This window comes from Aethalodelphis obliquidens, unplaced genomic scaffold (assembly GCF_003676395.1).
Source record: "Aethalodelphis obliquidens isolate GAN/ISIS:26980383/991018 unplaced genomic scaffold, ASM367639v1 scaffold16, whole genome shotgun sequence".
NCBI classification, from domain to species: domain Eukaryota; kingdom Metazoa; phylum Chordata; class Mammalia; order Artiodactyla; family Delphinidae; genus Aethalodelphis; species Aethalodelphis obliquidens.
The window spans coordinates 26,982,610-27,001,858 of record NW_020837960.1 but is presented as its reverse complement, the minus strand read 5'-3'; the positions used below and the strand labels follow the sequence as shown (position 1 = coordinate 27,001,858).

The following is a 19,249-nucleotide window of genomic DNA, read 5'->3' as shown; positions in this document are numbered from 1 at the left end:
TTCATGGACTCTTTGTTGAGTCTACCCCATACGCCTTCCTTCTGATAGCCGGGCACACCTCCCTCTACTCCTGTCAGGAGACCATAGGAAATGGGCATTCATGTTTAATACACGTACCTCTGCCATCAAGTTTAAATTTGCTATATCTCAATAGTACGGTCAAGTGGATCATTTGGGAGCTATGATGCTTATCAAAATTCACTCAAGAAGAGCCAAAGTCAACCAAGCACTGGGGCCTTCAGCTACGTGCCCAAATGACCCCTGATGAGGTACCATAAGAATGATGACAGTGAAAGGGTCTCGAGAGGAACTTCTCAGGGAATTGCGCCCACACTCATCCAGACCCAGAATGTTGTCAGAAATCTGAGAATCACACTTGTCTTCTCTTCCTTATCCCCCATCCCTCACTAAACCTCATAGTTACTATTTAATAGTGCTCATATCCACCATCTTGTGCCCGAAGCCATTTTTCTCCATAGATCTCTGGAACGGACCCCCAACTGCTCTCCCGTCTCCATGCTGGCTCCTCCAACTTGCTCTCCGTACTGTAGCCAGCGTGATCTTCCAAAATGCAAATACAGCTGGGAGACAATCCTCTTAATATCCTCGAGTGGCTTCTCTTTGCCTCTGGGATCATTTCAAAACTTCTCATTTTATTTTATGTCATTTTTGGCCACCCCGCGCAGCTTGTGGGCTTCTAGTTCCCTGACGAGGGATTGAACCCAGGCCCTTGGCAGCAAGAGCGTGGAGTCCTAACCACTGGACCACCAGAGAGTTCCCTTGACACTTGCTGATGGCACTGGTAGGGCCCTTTGTGACGGGGTTCCCCAGGCCCCTCTCACACCACCTCTTCAGTCTGGTTTCCAGCTAAACGAAAAACATTTCAGCTCATCAAGCGCATCGTGATCTTCCCTTTGCATACAAATGCAGCCTGCTGTGAAAGCTGCTCTGTCACTTGAGCCTAAAGACTCTGATGATACAGTGCGATTCAGTGGTGGTTGAAGTACTGTTGGCAGGTCGCTGGTGGTGGTAGGTAGGAAGATGCGGTTTGGAGCCTTTGGCAGGCCTCTCCAGGTGAATCCTAGCATAGCTCCTTAGGATGTTGGAGCCAAGCTGTGTTATCCTCCGAAGATAACTATTCTCCTTTTAAGAAACACCTGGCTTGCTCTTGGTAATAAATGCTGACTCTTCACCATGGGCCATCATGGTAGCTTGTGAACTGAGTTGTCCATAGTGAACTGAGTGTCATCTGACCCAAGCCAGAAAGTTGGGCTCACAGAGCCACATTCCATCATCAGATGCAAGGGGTATACGTATAAGAGACTGGGCTCAAGCAGCGCCTGAAGCCACAAGTAAATTGCGTGAGCAAGTAGGTTTCAGAGGCAACGTGGCCCTGCCAACAACTTGATTTTGGACTTCTGCTCTCCACGACTGTGAGACAATAAACTTCCGTGGTTTTAAGGCACCCAGTTGCGGTACTTTGTTACATCTGCCCTAGAAGCAAATACATACGTGCACGTAGACTATTTAACCACACAATTGTGTTAGGTCATACCCCTATAACACACACACACACACACACACATATATATTGTCTCTAGTGGTTCTGCTTCTCTGGTTGAACCCCTGCTGATATAGGACATATGTTTTTACTTCTTTTGGAAAAATACCTAAGAATTGCTAGGTAATAGTGAGTGTGTATCTAGGTAGTAGTGAGTGTGTATCTAGGTAATAGTGAGTGTGTATCTAGGTAATAGTGAGTGTGTATCTAGGTAGTAGTGAGTGTGTATCTAGGTAATAGTGAGTGTGTATCTAGGTAGTAGTGAGTGTGTATCTAGGTAATAGTGAGTGTGTATCTAGGTAATAGTGAGTGTGTATCTAGGTAGCAGTGAGTGTGTATCTAGGTAGCAGCGAGCGTGTATCTAGGTAGCAGCGAGCGTGTATCTAGGTAGTAGCGAGCGTGTATCTAGGTAGGAGTGAGCGTGTATCTAGGTAGTAGTGAGCGTGTATCTAGGTAGTAGCGAGCGTGTATCTGGGTAGTAGCGAGCGTGTATCTGGGTAGTAGCGAGCGTGTATCTGGGTAGTAGCGAGCGTGTATCTAGGTAGCAGCGAGCGTGTATCTAGGTAGCAGTGAGCGTGTATCTAGGTAGCAGTGAGCGTGTATCTAGGTAGTAGCGAGCGTGTATCTAGCTTTTTAGAAGCTGCCAAGCTTTTCCAATGTGTTTTATTTATATTTTGCCATTTTTACGTTTAGCCTTTGACACTCTCGCCAGTTACAGTTAGAATTTCACCAGCTCCACACCCTTGCTAAGCATTCTAAGAGCTTCATAGTAGGATCTCATTGTGGTTTTAACTTGCGTTTCCCTGATGGCTAATGACGTTGAGCATCTCTTCATGCACTTCTGGGCTATTTATCTGTCTTCTTTTTTTGAAATATCTGTTCAAGTCATTTACCCATTTTTAAAATGAGTTGTTTATATTCTTATCATTGGCTGAAAATAAGTTCCTTATATATTCTGGTTTTAAGTCCTTCATCAGATTTATATATTACACATATTTTCTCCCTGTCTGTGGCTTGCATTTTTATTTTCTTAATGGTCTTCTGAAGTGCAGAAGTTTTCAGTTTTGATGAAGTCGAATTTATTGATTTTTTTCCCTTACATAGCTCACACTTTTTGTGTCTTATCTAAAAAATCTTTGCCTTCCTCATAGTCACAAAGACTTTCTCCTATATTTTCTTCTAGAAGCTTTATAATTTTAGTTTTTATGTTTAGGTTAAAGACTCATTTCTAGTTATATTTTGTGTGATTTGGGGGCGGGGTCAAGATTCATTTCCCCCCCATATGAATATCCAGTTGTTCTAGTGCCCTTTATGGAAGAGACTTTCCTTTCCTCATTGAATCACTTTGTCAAAAATCAGCTGAGCATATATGAGCATCGCAATTTTTAATACTATTAGAACTGAACTTTCCCAAGTCAGGTCATACCATTTCTGATCTCCTTTCCTTGGTGAGTCTATAAGGCAGATGACACTGATAGTTGGGCGAAGGAATCTATGTCTAACCTCTGTTTTTGTACATAGAACACATGATGTCTTCTGCACTTGTGGGTTACTTGCTTAACTTTCCTCTTAAGCTCATAACAGTACACTGTGTTGCGTGTTTGTGACAAGAGAGAAAGAAGCTTTCCGGATATACTATCTTCGTTTCTTGCAGCCCACGGATTTCTGCTTCTATTTGTTTCCTTGCACTGGTATTATCAGCCTGTAACTTGAGCTTCTAGAGAACTGAGGTCATATCTGTACATGTCATTTTGACTTGTGAGGCATCTAGCTCAGTGCCCCGGGCATGCGTGGACTTTTATCGGTAGCATTGAGGTTGTAGCGTACTCACTACCCCTCAATTTCCTCATCTGTATAAGGCACGAGGACTCATCTCTATCTAACTCAATTCGGTTCGGAACTGCGGGCTGTTCATATAAAGAAAGGCCATCTGATTGTGGTCGAGGAAGAAGACAGGACACTTTAACCAGGCTGATTGGTTCTCTTGGAGACTACCGATGTATGACATCTGGAACAAACTGTGGCCTGATCTTTGCTCCTATCACTTCTCATTCAGATCAATACTGGTCTGAATATTCTTTTTTTTTTTTTTTTTTTGGCCGCGCCGTGCAGTTTGCGGAATCTTAGCTCCCCAACCAGGGATCGAACCCCTGCCCGCTGCAGTGGAAGAGCAGAGTCCTAACCACTGGACCGCCAGGGGAATCCCAGGTCTGAATATTCTTTAGATTAACTGAAATTCAAAGGAACTGCTGTGTAGCCACCTCCAGCGTGTGCCTACAGACCTGGGCTATATCCGCATGCCCCTCTAGAGTTGACCCGCAGCCTGGGGGCATTCTGCGCCCTCTCCCTCACTCCCAACGTTTATGTGCGGGGAAATCCTCCTTGGCCAGAAAGTGAAGGCGAGAGACGTCATGAAACGGCAACATGCCACCCACCCGTGGTGAGATGAAGGATGCATGAATGTTGTTGCCTGAAGTGGGCCCGTGTTGCCACGGTGATGGAGGCGCGCTGACGCTAAGTGGATGAGCCGCAGCTCCCATGGATTTTAATAGCAGCTGGTCAGTGCCACCGCTTTCCGTGAATTGCTGCCCCCAAGTCGCTGCTTGGCCCCGGCTGTCCTGATCTCTGTTGACAAATGGTTGTCTTTACAGTCAAGCTACTAACTGCACTCTAATTAATGAACGTGCTAATTATTCTTCCCTACTCCCAGCGCATTTGTCCAACTAACCTGTCACACATGGATAAGTGCAGTGTCTGTGTCAGCACCGAGGACGCTGGGAGCAGGGGTCCGGGAGGAGAGGGTGTTGGGCCTACAGCCGGGACCTGTGGGCTCTTTCTCGTTCAACTACCTTTACTAACGGTCAGGTGTCCGGAAATATGTTAATTTCTTTCTTTTCTTAAAAAAAAACAAAACTCTTTAGGGGCTGAGCGGCCATTGGTCATTTCACTAGCCCCTGAGGGGATTGCCAGATTTGGATGCAGAAGGACCAGGGGCCCCAAGCTCTGAAAACTATTCCAGAAGCAGCATTCGGGGTGGATAACACCCCAGACTTTGAAGCTAGACAGGCCTGGTTTTGAATCCTAGGTCTGCCCCTTGCTTCCTGTGGTTTAACCGCTCTGCAGCGCAGTCTCCTCTTCTGGGCAATGGGAGGGATTATCTGGCCCCAGAGCGGTGTGTTGAACTGCACATGCACAAGCCAGGTCCCCAGGACACAGCTGCTCAGGGCTTTGGGTCCAGGATGGGTCTGGTCTGGTGTTGGCCGGACCAGGGCCGGCTCCAGGCCAGGAGACCATTCTGTTAGGAATTCGGCATCCGGCGCGGGCCGCTGCGCCCCTCGCGCCCCCTGCGCGCTCCTCCCCCGTGCCCCTGGCGTCCCTCTCTTTCTGTTCTGTCTCAGCAGCTCTCTGTTGAGATGAATGGCATTTCCAGAGGCTTCACCTCTGATAAGTGCTCCTCTGTAGCCGCAGCCAGAATCTTAATGTGCACGCTGTAATTTAATGGCCAGCTCGGCTGACTGTTAAAACGCTCTCCTCCTGGGTGAAGTGGACTCGCTCCACCTGTACGCGCGCCCCGCCCGAGCGGCGTGTCTCCGGGAGCTCAGACGTGTAGGTCCCACCACGCGAAGAGTGACCCTCTTCCCAGGCGCCTTCTCAGCCTTCTATAAAGTGGAGATGGCTGGGCATTCCGCTCCGCGCCCCCGCGCCCCATCCTGTTTGCGGGGCTCCTGAGGCTCGGGGAACAAGCCGAAGAGGCTGCTCCTTCCTGCTTTCCTGCGTTCCTGACACCTGGCAAGATCGCCACAGACGCCCTGGGCTGACCGCGTAGGATTCTGTTGATGCTGTTTTCTGTGTGCCTGCGCAAACTCAGACGCCACAGACATTAACACTGGAGCAGAAGGAGGTCAGGATGAGCCTTAAAGACATCAGGCTGTAAGATACAGAGAATTCTTTAAAGCTGGGCGTTTACAATCTGGGATTATAAGTGGTGAACAGTCACAACACAGCAGCAGACACATCGGGCACTCCTCACCCCACCCCTACCCTGCCCCAGTCTTTCTTTATGGAACAGTGTCCCTCAACCATGTGACAACTGTGGAAAGCACCAGGTCCTTTCATTTTCCTGCTGTCTGGTGGTCCTAGGAGTAGATATCTGACCAGCCTGGGGCCAATGGGATTGTCCTAATAGTTCACTGAGAAGAGTCAGCCCTTTACAGGTGACAGAGCTGTAAGACATAAAACTCCAGAGTTGGAGGTGGAGGTATTTTCCACTGTGGAGAAAACTGGTCTGCAGAGAGAACATGGCTGCTGAGTTGTGAGAAAGTGGAGAGAGAAAGAGAGAGATTGAGACAGAGAACTCCGTTTGAGAGGCCCAACCTCATCTCTCCTCTTTTCAGTGTTTGGTTGTTCAGTTCCTTGGATTCTTTGAGTCAATAAATTTCCCTTTTTTGCCCAAGCTAGCTGGAGCTAAGTTTCTATTGTGTGCAACCAGAGTACTTTTCAAGGAGCCTGGACTTCACTTCTGATGCACTGTCACTAAGACAGCAGGGGTCTTAGAAGGGCTAACACTTTATGGGGACCAGACCCCTTGTCTACTGGGACCTAAGCGTTCCCTGACACTTACAGATGAGATCTCGTTGAGGTGAACACACAAATCTTGCCAGCGCCCAGCCCCTAAGCCATCTTGTAAAGATTCCACACGTTGTGAAGTGCCCCAGGCACTCAGCAAGAGTTCTCAAGAGCATCATGACCAGCCAGGGCTGCCCTTGCTACTGGCCTCTGTGCATCCAAGCTCCAAACGCTTCGGTCCTCCATGGACCCTCATGGACCTCTTTCACTCAAGCTGGCCTCAGCTGCTTTAGGTATGAGGACTGTGTGATCTCTTCCCCACGCTGGCCTCTCCCACAGCAAGATGCAAATCCTGCTGCCACTAACTAGAGTGGCCCATGTTCTCTTTCCTTCTACTTTCTTTCTTTTTGTTGTTGTTGTTTCTGGCTGTGTGGCATGCGGGGATCTTAGTTCCCCGACCAGGGATCAAACCCGTGCCCCCTGCATTGGGATCGTGGAATCTTAACCACGGGACTGCCAGGGAAGTCCCCCAATGTTTTCTTTCGAAGTGAGGTTTTGATAAAAGCTCTTCTTCATCACTGCCAAATAGATGTTGAGGCTGGGATGAAGTTTGCAGAATCTTGCATTTTCTGTGTAACTTCCAAGGGCAGAAAACTGTCCTATAAGATGCCAGGCCACCACTTACCTCACTCAGCAGGTTCCCTCTTACACCTTCTCTCTACTCTTATTATTATGCTGAGAAGATTCCAGGGAAGTAGCTCAGTAATTACCTCAGAGAAGCCAGTGGTTAACAATCCTTCCTGTGTGGAAGTTTTCCTAGGTGACCGTCTTTCTGCTCCTTATCTAAGTTCTTTGGTTTAGTTTTAATTCTCTTGTTGCTTGTTTCCTGTGGAAACAGAGGCATCAGCCGTCCACCTCATCATCATTCATTCGTTCATCCAGGGCTTATTACTTGGTCGCTACTCTGCACCCCGCCACGTGTCAAGTAGTTATTTTTTTCCGAGGGATTCAAGGAAAGAAAGAAAGACAGTACTCTGGACACAGACCTTTTAGGTGCTCAATAAATAAAAAACATGCTTCACTTTTTCTTCCCTTCCTGCCTGTCTCCTGAGCCCTGCTTCTTCTGGCAGGACACGCTGAGCCAGGGTACTTTGGTGGCTATTTAAAAAAAAAAAAAAAAAGAAGAAGCGCTGGGACCTTTGGAAATTCTAATGATGAAAGGCAGAGTCCAGCCCTCACTTCCCCTTCCTGCACAGTGCGGGCCTGGGGTGCCACAGAGCTGCTCAGTCCTTGCTGGGAGCCTGAAACGAACATGGATTACGAAACCCTGGGCAATATTGTCCTGCTGGCCATCGTCACCCTCATCAGTGTAGTCCAGAACGGTAAGGGAATCCCCTCCCTCAGGGTAGAGTTTGTTTGTAGTTGTTTGAAAGTCAGGCTTACACAGTTGTGTGTGTGTGTGTGTGTGTACACTTTTGTCTTTATGTGTATTTGTATCTTTATTTGAATGTAGAGGGGTTTGTGCCTTTCTGCATGAATTTAGGTTTTTCCTTCTCCCAATCGTTCTTTCGCTTTAATGGGGATGATTAATCATGTCTGTAGAGCCAGGGCAGCAAACTGTATAAAAAACCGTCACTGGAGTATCTGCAATCAGCATTTTAACTATGAATTACTGTGGCCAGAGACCAGTTGGAGGGCAGGAAGGCTGGAAAGGGACAATCAGATATATGTTCACCCAGACGCTGGGTTCTACTAATTGCAGCTGGGCGCTCTTCACCTGTCACCTGTAGGCTAAAAAAAAGGAAATTTGTGTGGTGTGAGGGGGATTTCACCTTAACATTATTTTACCTCGGTATTGCTTTTTCTTTTTTCTTTTGAAGAAACATGTCCTTTGCAATACTTTCTTTTTCTCTAGCAATGCGTAATTTTTGAAGCATTTTTTGGTAGGCATTACGTACTTACATGAAGGGAGAGACAGACCGGAGAGGATTTTCTTGTTTGGGGTTTGCATTTCCATTAACTCTGCTATCACTTAAACCAAGCAAGAGACCTAGAACTGAAAACGCCAGGACTGGGTAGAACTTTCTCTTTAAAGTTCTGAGCTAGGACTGCCTCAGGCTCTCTCTATCAGTACGGCCAGTGTCTTTGGGCTTTGCAGTTTACGAAGATAGAGAAAAAAGGAGAGGAATGACGAAGGGCGGCGCTGTAACTTAATGGTAATTACTGAATGTTCACACCCTGGCACACTTTGGAAACTTGGGTGTTCAATCAACTGGGCATATTCGGATATTTTCCCCCAACTCGAGTGTGGACAGAGGCTGGTGATGGGGGAGGCTGCCCGTGGTCTCCCCGCACCAGAGAGTGGCCAACTCTGCATACTCCGAGTATGTTTCCTCCGTGGAACAACACGTTTTGTTTTTCGTTTTTGAATTTTATTTTATTTATTTTTTATACAGAAGCTTCTTGTTAGTTATCTATTTTATCCATATCAGTGTATATATGTCAATCCCAATCTCCCAGTTCATCCCACCGCCACCAGCCCTCCCGCCACTTTCCCCCCCTGGTGTCCAGAACAGCACTTGACAGCTTTCTGACCCAAACATTTTCATTCTAAATCTCACACAAGCGAGTTGCAGCTCAGAGAGGGGACGAGGGGCCGGTTGAGGCTGCCACAGTCTCAGGCCATTGCTGTTTCATGTTGGGGCTCCCTTAGTCTTGTCAGTCACCGAGGGATTCATTCATTGGACCTGCATACACCCACAGGGACCCTGCTCTGTCCAGGAAGGGTCCCGCATCCATGAGGATGTAGCAGTGAACAAGAAAGCTAGGTTCCTGCCTCCCAGGAAAGGAAAGGCTGGCAGGAAAAGATGGGCAGGCGGTAAGCAGGAAGCCTGCAGTGATGCTTCCGGTGCCCGTGGAGGCAGTTGTATGGGTGCAGGTGGGCGCCGCTTGTTCAGCTCTCCCCCTCCGGCCCTCCCCCGGATACCTGTCAATCTCGGTGACAGTGGACGGGAGCCAGGGTCCCCTCGGCCGCCTGTGCAGATGGGGCTGAGCAGAGGTTCGAGTGCACCCTGAGCTGCTCCCTGTTGGTCCAGGCCGAGTCGGGGGAAGCTGGAGGGTCTCCTCCCGTGAGAACAGACTCTTTTCATCATGAGATGCCCCAGGACCTGGCCCTGGTCTGTCCAGGGGGTCCCGGGCTTTTCCATAGAAGCACAGCAAACCCGGAGCAGACTTGAGGTGGACGGTGAGATTTCTAATTATCTTTGGCAGGTGAGATTAAGTCTTCTTCTTCGGTGCAAAGGGGGAGGAGAGATTACAGATGGCCGCATGTCTGAGTTTGAACCGCAGTCTTTCGGCCAGCCATTTCAGATAGATAACGACAGGGCACAGTGTTCTCCCTGACACAGTCCCGTGAACTGAAGAGGCTTCCTGGTGGGGGAGAGACAAGTGTGGACGAGCTACTGCTTTGGGCTGGAGACTTTTCATCCTGGGCACACAGATGATTGGAGCGCACGCGTAGCGGTGTGGACAGCACGGCCCCAGCATCACAGCCCCTGTCCCTCCCCATCCAATCCCCCCAATTCCCTTTCACAGCGTTGTCCCACCCGCGCTCAGGGGAGAAGACATGCTGCTGCCCTTTTGAAGCCACAGAAGGAGCCCTTGCCTCCCGCTCAGAGGCTTAGGATCAGCCCCGCTCCCCTCTGAGGCAGAGACCAGGGCTCCCGTGTGATGCTGAGATCACCCTGTGAGGACTTTTTGTTTCTAACTGTTAAATGTGCCCGTGCAGGGAAACAAGAACAATGCAAATGACTTGGAAGGTAACACCTCTACCTGTTTTAACCGTTGAGTTTTTAGGCAAACACAAAGGTCCAAATGTAGGTCCAGAACTTCTCTTTGCAATTCTAATTAACCTCGATGTTGCAGCCACGGGTCTACCTTATTGAGTGCGGAAAATATGCAAAAACTCTGTCCTACCCCAGTTACATTGGATGCCCTTTCTGTTAGCTTTAGGAACTATTCACATGTTGCTGCCAGGCGTGGCACACTCTGTCTTTGTCCCAAGACAAGGAGGTCAGTCCCCGTGTCTGTGACAGTGTTGGAGAGCTCTGCGCTCTCGGTACACTGTGTGAGCCCGATTCCCCAGGGGAAGGGCCAGAGCCCACCCGCCTGGTGGAACCTCCTCCTCTGCCTCCCAGACGCTCGTTAGTCATCAGGATCTTTGAGCTCGTGGCCCTCTTCCAGCTTGATCCAGCAGAACCCACGTTTGGAAATGCAGACCAAGTTTAGAGTACCTCGTTCCAAGAGACCTGGACCAGAACTGCCAAAACCTGGTTTCCCAGGGAGTGTAGAGAGATGGATTTCCTATGCGTAGCACCCAGAGGGCCTCCAACTTCTTGGCCAAGGTGCCAGCAGCTTGGCCATGAAGCAAACCTGGGAAACACAGATTTAGAGAGAGTGATTTCCATAGGAAGCCAAACTAATTAGACTGGGAGGAGAGGGTGAGCTGCGGGGAGGGACCCAGGCCTCGTGCGCGGAGGCCTGAATGGTGACAGCAGAAATCTTCTTTACAGCATCCTCAAGAGCCCCTACTGAACACTCCCCTGACGGAGGGCTCACAATGCACTGGCCTTGCCCTTCCCATTGTTAAGTGTATTGAGAATCTGCTTTGTGTCAAGTATGGTGCTGGGCATAATATTATCTCATTTAATCCTTGCACCCTATGAAATATATAGTATTATATTTCTTTGTTTTTATTTTTAATTTTTTTAAAACATCTTTATTGGAGTATAATTGCTTTACGATGGTGTGTTAGTTTCTGCTGTATAACAAAGTGAATCAGCTATACATAAACATATATCCCCATATCTCCTCCCTCTTGCGTCTCCCTCCCACCCTCCCTATCCCACCCCTCTAGGTGGTCACAAAGCACCGAGCTGATCTCCCTGTGCTATGCGGCTGCTTCCCACTAGCTATCTATTTTACATTTGGTAGTGTATATACGTCCATGCCACTCTCTCACTTCATCCCAGCTTACCCTTCCCACTCCCTGTGTCCTCAAGTCCATTCTCTACGTCTGCATCTTTATTCCTGTCCTGCCCCTAGGTTCCTCAGAACCATTTTTTTTTTTTAGATTCCATATATATGTGTTAACATACGGTATTTGTTTTTCTCTTTCTGACTTACTTCACTCTGTATGACAGACTCTAGGTCCATCCACCTCACTACAAATAACTCAATTTCGTTTCTTTTTATGGCTGAGTAATATTCATTGTATATATGTGCCACATCTTGTTTATCCATTCACCTGTCAGTGGTTGCTTCCATGTCCTGGCTTAATTCACAGGTAAGCAAAGTGGAGCTTGGAGAGTTTAGACCATTGGTTGGAGGTTCCAGAGCCAGTAATGGTGAAACTGGGACTCAAACCTGCTCCAAAGGGTAGACCTTTACACAGTGTATTTTGTCTCGAATTCATTCATTCAAACTCTCACTACTCAGGAAGTTCTCTCTTATATGGAACTGAAATCTGCTGCCTTATAATTTCTATCCACTGGTGTGTCTGTTCTTTGGAAAAGCTTAGACTGTGCCTGCTGCTTCTGTGTTTACGAAGTCACCTGTAACATCCCTTCTTCAATGTATCATTCCTCATATGACTTGGTTTCCAGAGTCCCTTGTCATTGGGTTCCCCCTCCTACCCCACTCCCCGACTTGCCATGTTCTTTCTAAGATGCAGGTGGGTGTTTTCCATGGAGGGAAACCGTTCCCGAGATTCAGACAGCAGTTCTGTTAGAATAATGGATGTGTGAATTGTTCTTTCGTATCACGCTGCTGGCTCATACTAACTTAATGAAACTCTCAAGAGCTTTTTATGTGATCCTGAGAAAGTTATTTACCTTCTCTGACCACCAGTTTCCTCAACAGAGAGATGGAGTTACTAATATCTTCTATGTGTGATGGTTGAAGGTATTGCCTGGGATAATTACCATAGGTAGAGTAGCCAGCAGAGCCCAGCATGGGGTACCGTTGCAGCTTCTCTCTCCGTGTCTCTCTCTGTCTCTCTGTTTTGGCCTAATGTTAGCAGCCAGAGAAGTGTGTGAGTGGTCTTTGCGTGCACAGTTTCTGTAACGTGGTCAAGGAAGATAAGAGTTGGAGTGTCAGTGTTTGGAGGAGTGGACAGAGGTGGCCCAACTCTTTCAAGTGTAGCTTAGAAGGAGGGGGAGGTAGACCCTAAAGGCAGGCTTGTTTCTCTTTTGTTTTGAGGGTAGGAAAGATCTGAGTGTGTTTCAATGGTAAGGATTAGGAGGAAAACAGAGATTGAAGGTTCAGGAAATGGGGCAAACACTGATGAACAAAGACCCGAAGAGGGTGGCAGAAGCAGTGTCAGGGTTGCAGGAGGAGGGCTAAGGCTTGGAAAAGAGGAAGGGGTTTGTTCTCAGGCAAGGAGAGGAAGAAGAGAGGCAGACTCGGAGAGGGACGGCCACGCTGTGCAGTTGGTTGCAGAAATAACCTCAGACTTTCTTAAACGGTCTCTGTTTACATGTTCAGGGGCAAGGGGTGTCACCTTGGGTTCTGGAAAGACAATGATCAGAATTTTCCACTGTATTCTATGGTAAGAAGGGACGTCCAGAGTGGACAGTTGGATACTTAAACCCTGTGTAGTTGATGGAATCCCTGAAGTGAGCTTCTATGTGATAGTAGGAGGATAACCACACCCTCGAATGCCCAGCTGGAGTTGAATCCCAACCTCCTGCTCCCCAGTGGAGTGACTCTGAGAAAGTTATTTAACCTCCCTGAGCCGTAGGGCCCTTGTCTACAAAGTGGGGACAGTACCACCCACTTCACAGAGCTGGTGCCAGGCCCAATAAAGGAGCATATGTCCAGTGCCTAACAGAGGGCCCTCAGACAAGCCAGCCCTGCAGCTCTGCTCAAAACGGGCACAGTTCTAGGAGAGGAATGTACTCTTGACAAAAAGGAAAACGTGAAGACTTTTATTCATGTACACAATGGATAAGGCATCCTTTTCATGTCTTTTTGAGGAGGCTAAGAGGAAGTTGATGGAAAGAAACCCTGTGAGTGGGTCCCTGACAATCACACTTTTCCCTTTCTCACTCTTGAAATAGGAGGAAAGGAATAAAATAGGAGGGGTGAGAGAGAGAGAGAGAGGGAGGGAGAGACCTTTATCCCGCCATCCCCACCATCCAGCCTACAGACTCTGTCCCCTCAGCATCTCTTAATCCCACAAGCATCACCCTAACCAGCTCCCTTCTGTCTTTCCCCTGTCCTGGGTCTCACCCCTTTAAACACTCACCATGCTAAAGACAGAGTGGCTTTCTGGCAATGCCACTCCTCAACTTACATCTGTCAGTAACTCCTTGTTGCTCTCAAGATGGAAATAAATTCAGAAGCTCTTAACGTGGCTGTCCTCAAGGTCACGGTCATGCTGCTAAGTCCGGCAGGCACTTCTCAGCCACCGTCTTCTTCAGCCTTGGTTCACTTACTGCTTTCTCCCTGGGGCTCCCTCCGGCCACCCTGTCTGCACCCACAGCGGCCCCTGTCGTGCTGTGCCTTCTCTTTTGTCCACAGCTTGGCACACTGTGTCGTTTTAATTTTTGCATTTTGTTTACTGTGTGTGGTCTGTCTTCTCTTCTTGTATCCTCGCCAGAACGTAAGCTCCAGCTCCTCAGGCCAAGGCTCTTTGTGTGTTTTGTTCTCAGACGTAAGCTGAGTGTCTGGCACATGGCAAGTGATAACAGAGAAATGTCATTGAAAGAACAATTCACCACCTACCTCTTCGGTCTCATTTGTAATTGTACCAGGTTCTACTTCCCCACCACCAATAAGCTGGATGTACTGAACCCCAGAGGTTCTTGCCTCTGGACCTTTGCACATGTCATTACACTAGAGTGGAGTGGTCTCCTCTGCTTGCCACGCTTGTTCTTCAGATTTTATCTTAAATATCACTTCCTCTAGGAATCCTTCTGTGTCCCAAACACTGAATTAAGTTGCCCCCTTGGACCCTCGATGGCTCTGTATTCTCACTCAGTCTGATCTTAGCACGAGTCACTCTATAGTGTAATTTCTTTACTTGGTTGTCTATTTCTTCCGACTGTCGGATCCTTGAAAGTGAGGGTCGTGTCTTACTCACCATTGAGTCACCAACACCAGATGCAGTGATTAATGGAGGGTAGCTGCTGAATGAATGTTTGCTCAGTTACATTTGATGGAGGACATTTAGGGCTCTTTAGACGTCACGTTAAGGAACCGTCTAACATTCTAGTAAAATAATGGGATACGAGGCTTGTGGATGTTCCCCGTTATAAACCACATCCAAACCTTTCCCCCTGGCAGGGTTCTTTGCCCACAAGTTGGAGCACGAGAGCAAGACCCATAATGGGTGGAGCTTCCAGAGGACGGGGACACTTGCCTTTGAACGGGTCTACACTGCCAAGTGAGTCCAAACCCCGACACTGCTAACTGACAGAGAGGGGGAACGGGGCTGCATGTCTGTCCGGGCTAACCTTCCAAAGGCCGGGGAGGCGAGGTTCCCAGGGAAGCTTGAACTTCACCTGGGAGACTTTGGGGGCACTTTTCATCATCTTAGCAAGTGCTGGTGTGTAAAAGAGAGGAAGCGGGGCTGTGACGTGGCGGGATGGAGCTCCGCCTGTTCGGGGACCTCTCAGCCAGTCATTCAGTCGTGGAGTTGACCGATTTTCTGGGGCGTTAGTCCAGAGGGGCTGCCGGGAAAACCAGCCGTCGCTCACCAGCCAGCTTCGGAAGCAGCAGGTAGGACCAGCTGGCAGCTGCCCGCAGCCCCTCTGGTCCCCTCGATGGGGTCTGGAGGGGACTCTAGTGCGTTTCCTGAGCCAGGTCTCCTGGTGCAACCAGAACAGAAAGAATGGGGGAATTATGCAATGGCTTCCCCACCTCTGCTGCTTGCCTTCCGAATGAAAAGGCTGTTTGAAAACACCTGAAGAACTCGGTGAAGGAGGCGGGTGCTACGTGGGATGCAAATCCAACATTCATTTCCCTCCGTGCTGAGCGCATTCAGACAGAGGGTTCAGCCAGCGGCCTGTCACCTGCTTCTCTGAGCCTGTGATTGGCCTGTGAGAAAGGGAGGCTGCAGCTCTGAGCTGGCCTTCAGTCTCGGCTTGGAGGCGACTTGGATGTCTCCAGAGATCCTTCCAAAGTGGGAGTCGTGCCCACACAAGCAACGGCAGGAATAGCACAAGCAAATGCAGCCCCTCGAGGCCCCTCTGTCTCCCGTCGGCCCCAGCCCCTCAGACCCAGCACTCCTGCGCAGTCAGATTCCGAGGAAATCCCTTCCTGAACTACTTACAGGGAGATTTCCATCTTAAGATTCGGACCTTCGGTGTGTTCATTCTCAGAATCCATCGAAGAAGCGTAAGGATGTGATTTAAGCCATATTAGATGTTCACATTTACAGGACGTGGAGGAGAGTGTGTGCGGTGCCGTCAGCCCCTCTGTGCTGTTTGCAGGGGAGATGGGAGAGGTCCCCTCAGACACACCCACGTGCAAGAGTGCAAGAGGGGCAAAGACAGTGTCCTCCGTCAGGGGTAACGCCAGAACCTCCCCCCACGTGGAATCCAAAAGAACGTGAATACCATTCTACCTGTTCGGAAAGAGAAGCTTCTTCCCGCCCAGATCACTACGTTCTCACCGGCTGCCCCGTGTTCTTAGGGGCACAGCTGGGCTCGTCTGGAGAAGTGACGCAGGGCTGCATGCAGCGGAATTTCTCGGTACCGGGTGAGAAGCTAAGTTTCCATCCTGCCGAAAATGAAGAAGAACAGGGGCAGGCCAGGCCGCCTGGTGCCTGCCATTTCCCCCAGGAGTGAACTAGCTCTGCGTCTCAGAAGACGCCTCGCTGACGCCTGGTCCCCGCTGCCAGCCTCCAGGTGGCGTCCCTGACGTCCGAAGGCGCTAGAGGAGAGTGGTGGGTGATTGGTGCCTCCTGGGGGTCCCCACCGCATGGGTGCTGCCGCCCAGCTCCCAAACCCACGTGACTTTCCCACTTACCCACCCCCGAGAGAGGGCCAGAAGAGGGAGGGGAGGGGAGAGAGCTGTGGAGAGGTCGGAGCTTTGGGGGGGGAGGGAGAGGAGGGGAATTTTCTGTAATTAAAAGGTTGCCCAGACACTACTGTGGTTCTGTTACAAAGACTACTTCCTCCCTGACCCAGCTGGCAGCGCCCTGTGTGTGCCTGAGGTGGGTTGTGGAAGGTGCTGAAGGTCAACACAGAGGCTGCCGCCTGCTGGCGACGCCAGGAGCCCCCAGTCTGTGCGCCCCAGCCAGGAAGCTACCAGGAAGGGCCTTACCTGTTAGCCCGGTAGAAAGTCATCCCCAGTGATAGCTTCTCCAGGGGCGTCCAAAAGCACCAAAGAGGGGCACAAGAAGAGCCGTAGGGGTGTGAGAAGAAAAGAACATGTATCTTATGTTGCTATCTAAAAAATAAGAAATTGAACTTTACTCAGTTTTAATATACAGATTGAGAGTAGGATGTGTATATAATTTGTACATAAATACACCCGTCATAGGGTTGCAGGATCAAAACTCTTGGTTGATGGGGTGTGGGATCATACATGTTTAGAGACTGCATAAAGGGAAAAATAGCAGAAAGAATGAATGATGCTGGTGGATTGAAATGGCTGATGCATGTTTTTCAGCATAAAGTATGACTGTTGAGTGATACAGAGAGTTCAAGATTTGGGGGCTGTTGGTAAACAGACGTCCCAGCCAGGTGAGGCCTTCAGCTCAGACTCAGCCTCGGTTAGTGGGCTGCTCTTCCACCCATCTCCCTCGAGGGCAGAGCTGAGTCAGGGTTTGAGAGTTGAAAGGATCTCGACCTTGACTCTCTCTTCATGTGTCTAAAGCATAGGTCAAAGCCCTGTTCCCAGTCGACGAGCGCAGCCAGAGCCGTCAAAGTTTGATTTTTGGAGAAAAGTCTCAGTTAACTGACCTAAGATTCTTCTCCATGAGTGTGGGTGAGCACAGGTTGTGGAGAGAAGATGGGTCTCTGCAGATGTGTCATTTTCCAAAATGTGACCCATAGATTACAAGTTCATGGGCTGTTAACAGGTGTTAAAGAAAAGAACAAGTTCTGTACAGCAAGACTTTTGAGAAACTTTAAAGTACTAAGTGATTCCTGGTTCTACAAGAAGGGGAGGTCTTATTTAACTACAGACACCCCTCCTTTTTTTTTTTCTAGAGCATAGCAAAGGTTTAGTGTTTCACAAGATGCATTTTGCTAAATGACACCCTGAGGTCCCTTCTCCCCCCACACTTCTCAGAATCCACTCTGGACCAACTTCCAAGTAGCAGGGACTTGTGAATGGTTTGAAGGTGGTACATCTACGTTGGTTCTATCCATTAGTACTGATACTATTACTGTTATTATTGATATTTACTTATTTACATATGTATTTATTTAAAGTTCTATTGCAATACAGTTGATTTACAATGTTGTGTTAGTTTCAGGTGTAGAGCAAAGTGATTCAGTTTTATATATATATGTATATATACACACACACATATATTCTTATTTAGATTCTTTTCCATTATAGGTTATTGCAAGATATTGAGTATAGTTCCCTGTGCTATACAGTAGGTCCTTGTTGGTTATCTATTTTATATATAGTAGTGTGTACATTTTAATCCCAAACTCCTAATTTATCCCTCCCATATTTACTTATTTTAAATAAACCCAAATTAACTAGCAAAACATTAAATGCTTCTATATCTCATTCCTAAAGGTGGAGAAAAATGAAAGGGAAAATTGCAATGAATCCTTTTCTCCATAAAAACACTGGCAGTGCGGTGCATCCAATTGAACACAGCACAGTGAATTGTTGAGAGATCTGCTGAGTAGCTCGTAGTTAAGACCTCAAGAAATGACAAGTGGGTTTGTCAGTTTTGTCCTGCAGAAAAAATGGCACAAAAGAATATTTGGAATAACAATAATTTGTCAGTAGGAAAGACATTTCCATTGGGGGTTATAGGAAGGAAGAGGTTGGAGGAATAATAGCCACCATTTATTGAATGCTTACTATGAGCCTGGCACTGCTTTCTCTCATTTTATTCTCACAACAGCCAAGGAGGTATCCATAAATACTCATGTCTCCATTCACCTTCAATTGATGAGGAGACTGAAACTCAGTGAGGCTAGGAAATGCACCCACAATCGCACAGACAAAAAGTGGCAGCCGGGAGACCTTCAAGATGGTGGAAGCGTAAGACGTGGACGTACCTTCCTCCCCACAAATACATCAGAAATACATCTACACGTGGAACAACTCCTACAGAACACCTACTGAATGCTGGCAGAAGACCTCAGACCTCCCAAAAGGCAAGAAACTCCCCACGTACCTGGGTAGGGCAAAAGAAAAAAGAAAAAACAGAGACAAAAGAATAGGGACGGGACCGCACCAGTGGGAGGGAGCTGTGAAGGAGGAAAGGTTTCCACACACTAGGAAGCCCCTTCACGGGCAGAGATTGCGGGTGGTGGAGGCGGGAAGCTTCAGAGCCGCGGAGGAGAGCACAGCAACAAGGGTGCGGGGGGCAAAGCGGAGAGATTCCCGCACAGAGGATCGTGCCGACCGGCACTCACCAGCCCGAGAGGCTTGTCTGCTCACCTGCCGGGGCGGGCGGGGCTGGGAGCTGAGGCTCGGGCTTCGGTCGGATCGCAGGGAGAGGACGGGGGTTGGTGGCGTGAACACAGCCTGAAGGGGGCTAGTGCGCCACGGCTAGCTGGGAGGGAGTCCGGGAAAAAGTCTGGACCTGCCTAAGAGGGAAGGGGCCACTGTTTTGGGGTGCGCGAGGAGAGGGGATTCAGAGCGCCGCTTAAAGGAGCTCCAGAGACGGGCGTGAGCCACGGCTATCAGCGTGGACCCCAGAGACGGGCATGAGATGCTAAGGATGCTGCTGCCGCCACCAAGAAGCCTGTGTGCGAGCACAGGTCACTATCCACACCTCCCTTCCCAGGAGCCTGTGCAGCCCGCCACTGGCAGGGTCCCGTGATCCAGGGACAACTTCCCCGGGAGAACACATGGCACACCTCAGGCTGGTGCAATGTCATGCCGGCCTCTGACACTGCAGGCTTGCCCCGCATCCAT

The 19,249-nt window shown here is 48.9% G+C and overlaps 1 protein-coding gene across 1 annotated transcript in view; it reads left to right on the top strand.

The window, feature by feature from the left end:
• The first annotated feature begins 7,377 nt into the window (after positions 1-7,377).
• ALOX5AP (arachidonate 5-lipoxygenase activating protein) overlaps positions 7,378-19,249 on the top strand; it is a 30,672-nt gene continuing 18,800 nt past the window's right edge. The window contains exons 1-2 of the mRNA XM_027116569.1: positions 7,378-7,509; positions 14,474-14,573. Of these exons, the coding sequence (XP_026972370.1) occupies positions 7,440-7,509; positions 14,474-14,573 (170 nt within the window). The 5' untranslated portion in view covers positions 7,378-7,439. The remainder of the gene's footprint in view (positions 7,510-14,473; positions 14,574-19,249) is intronic.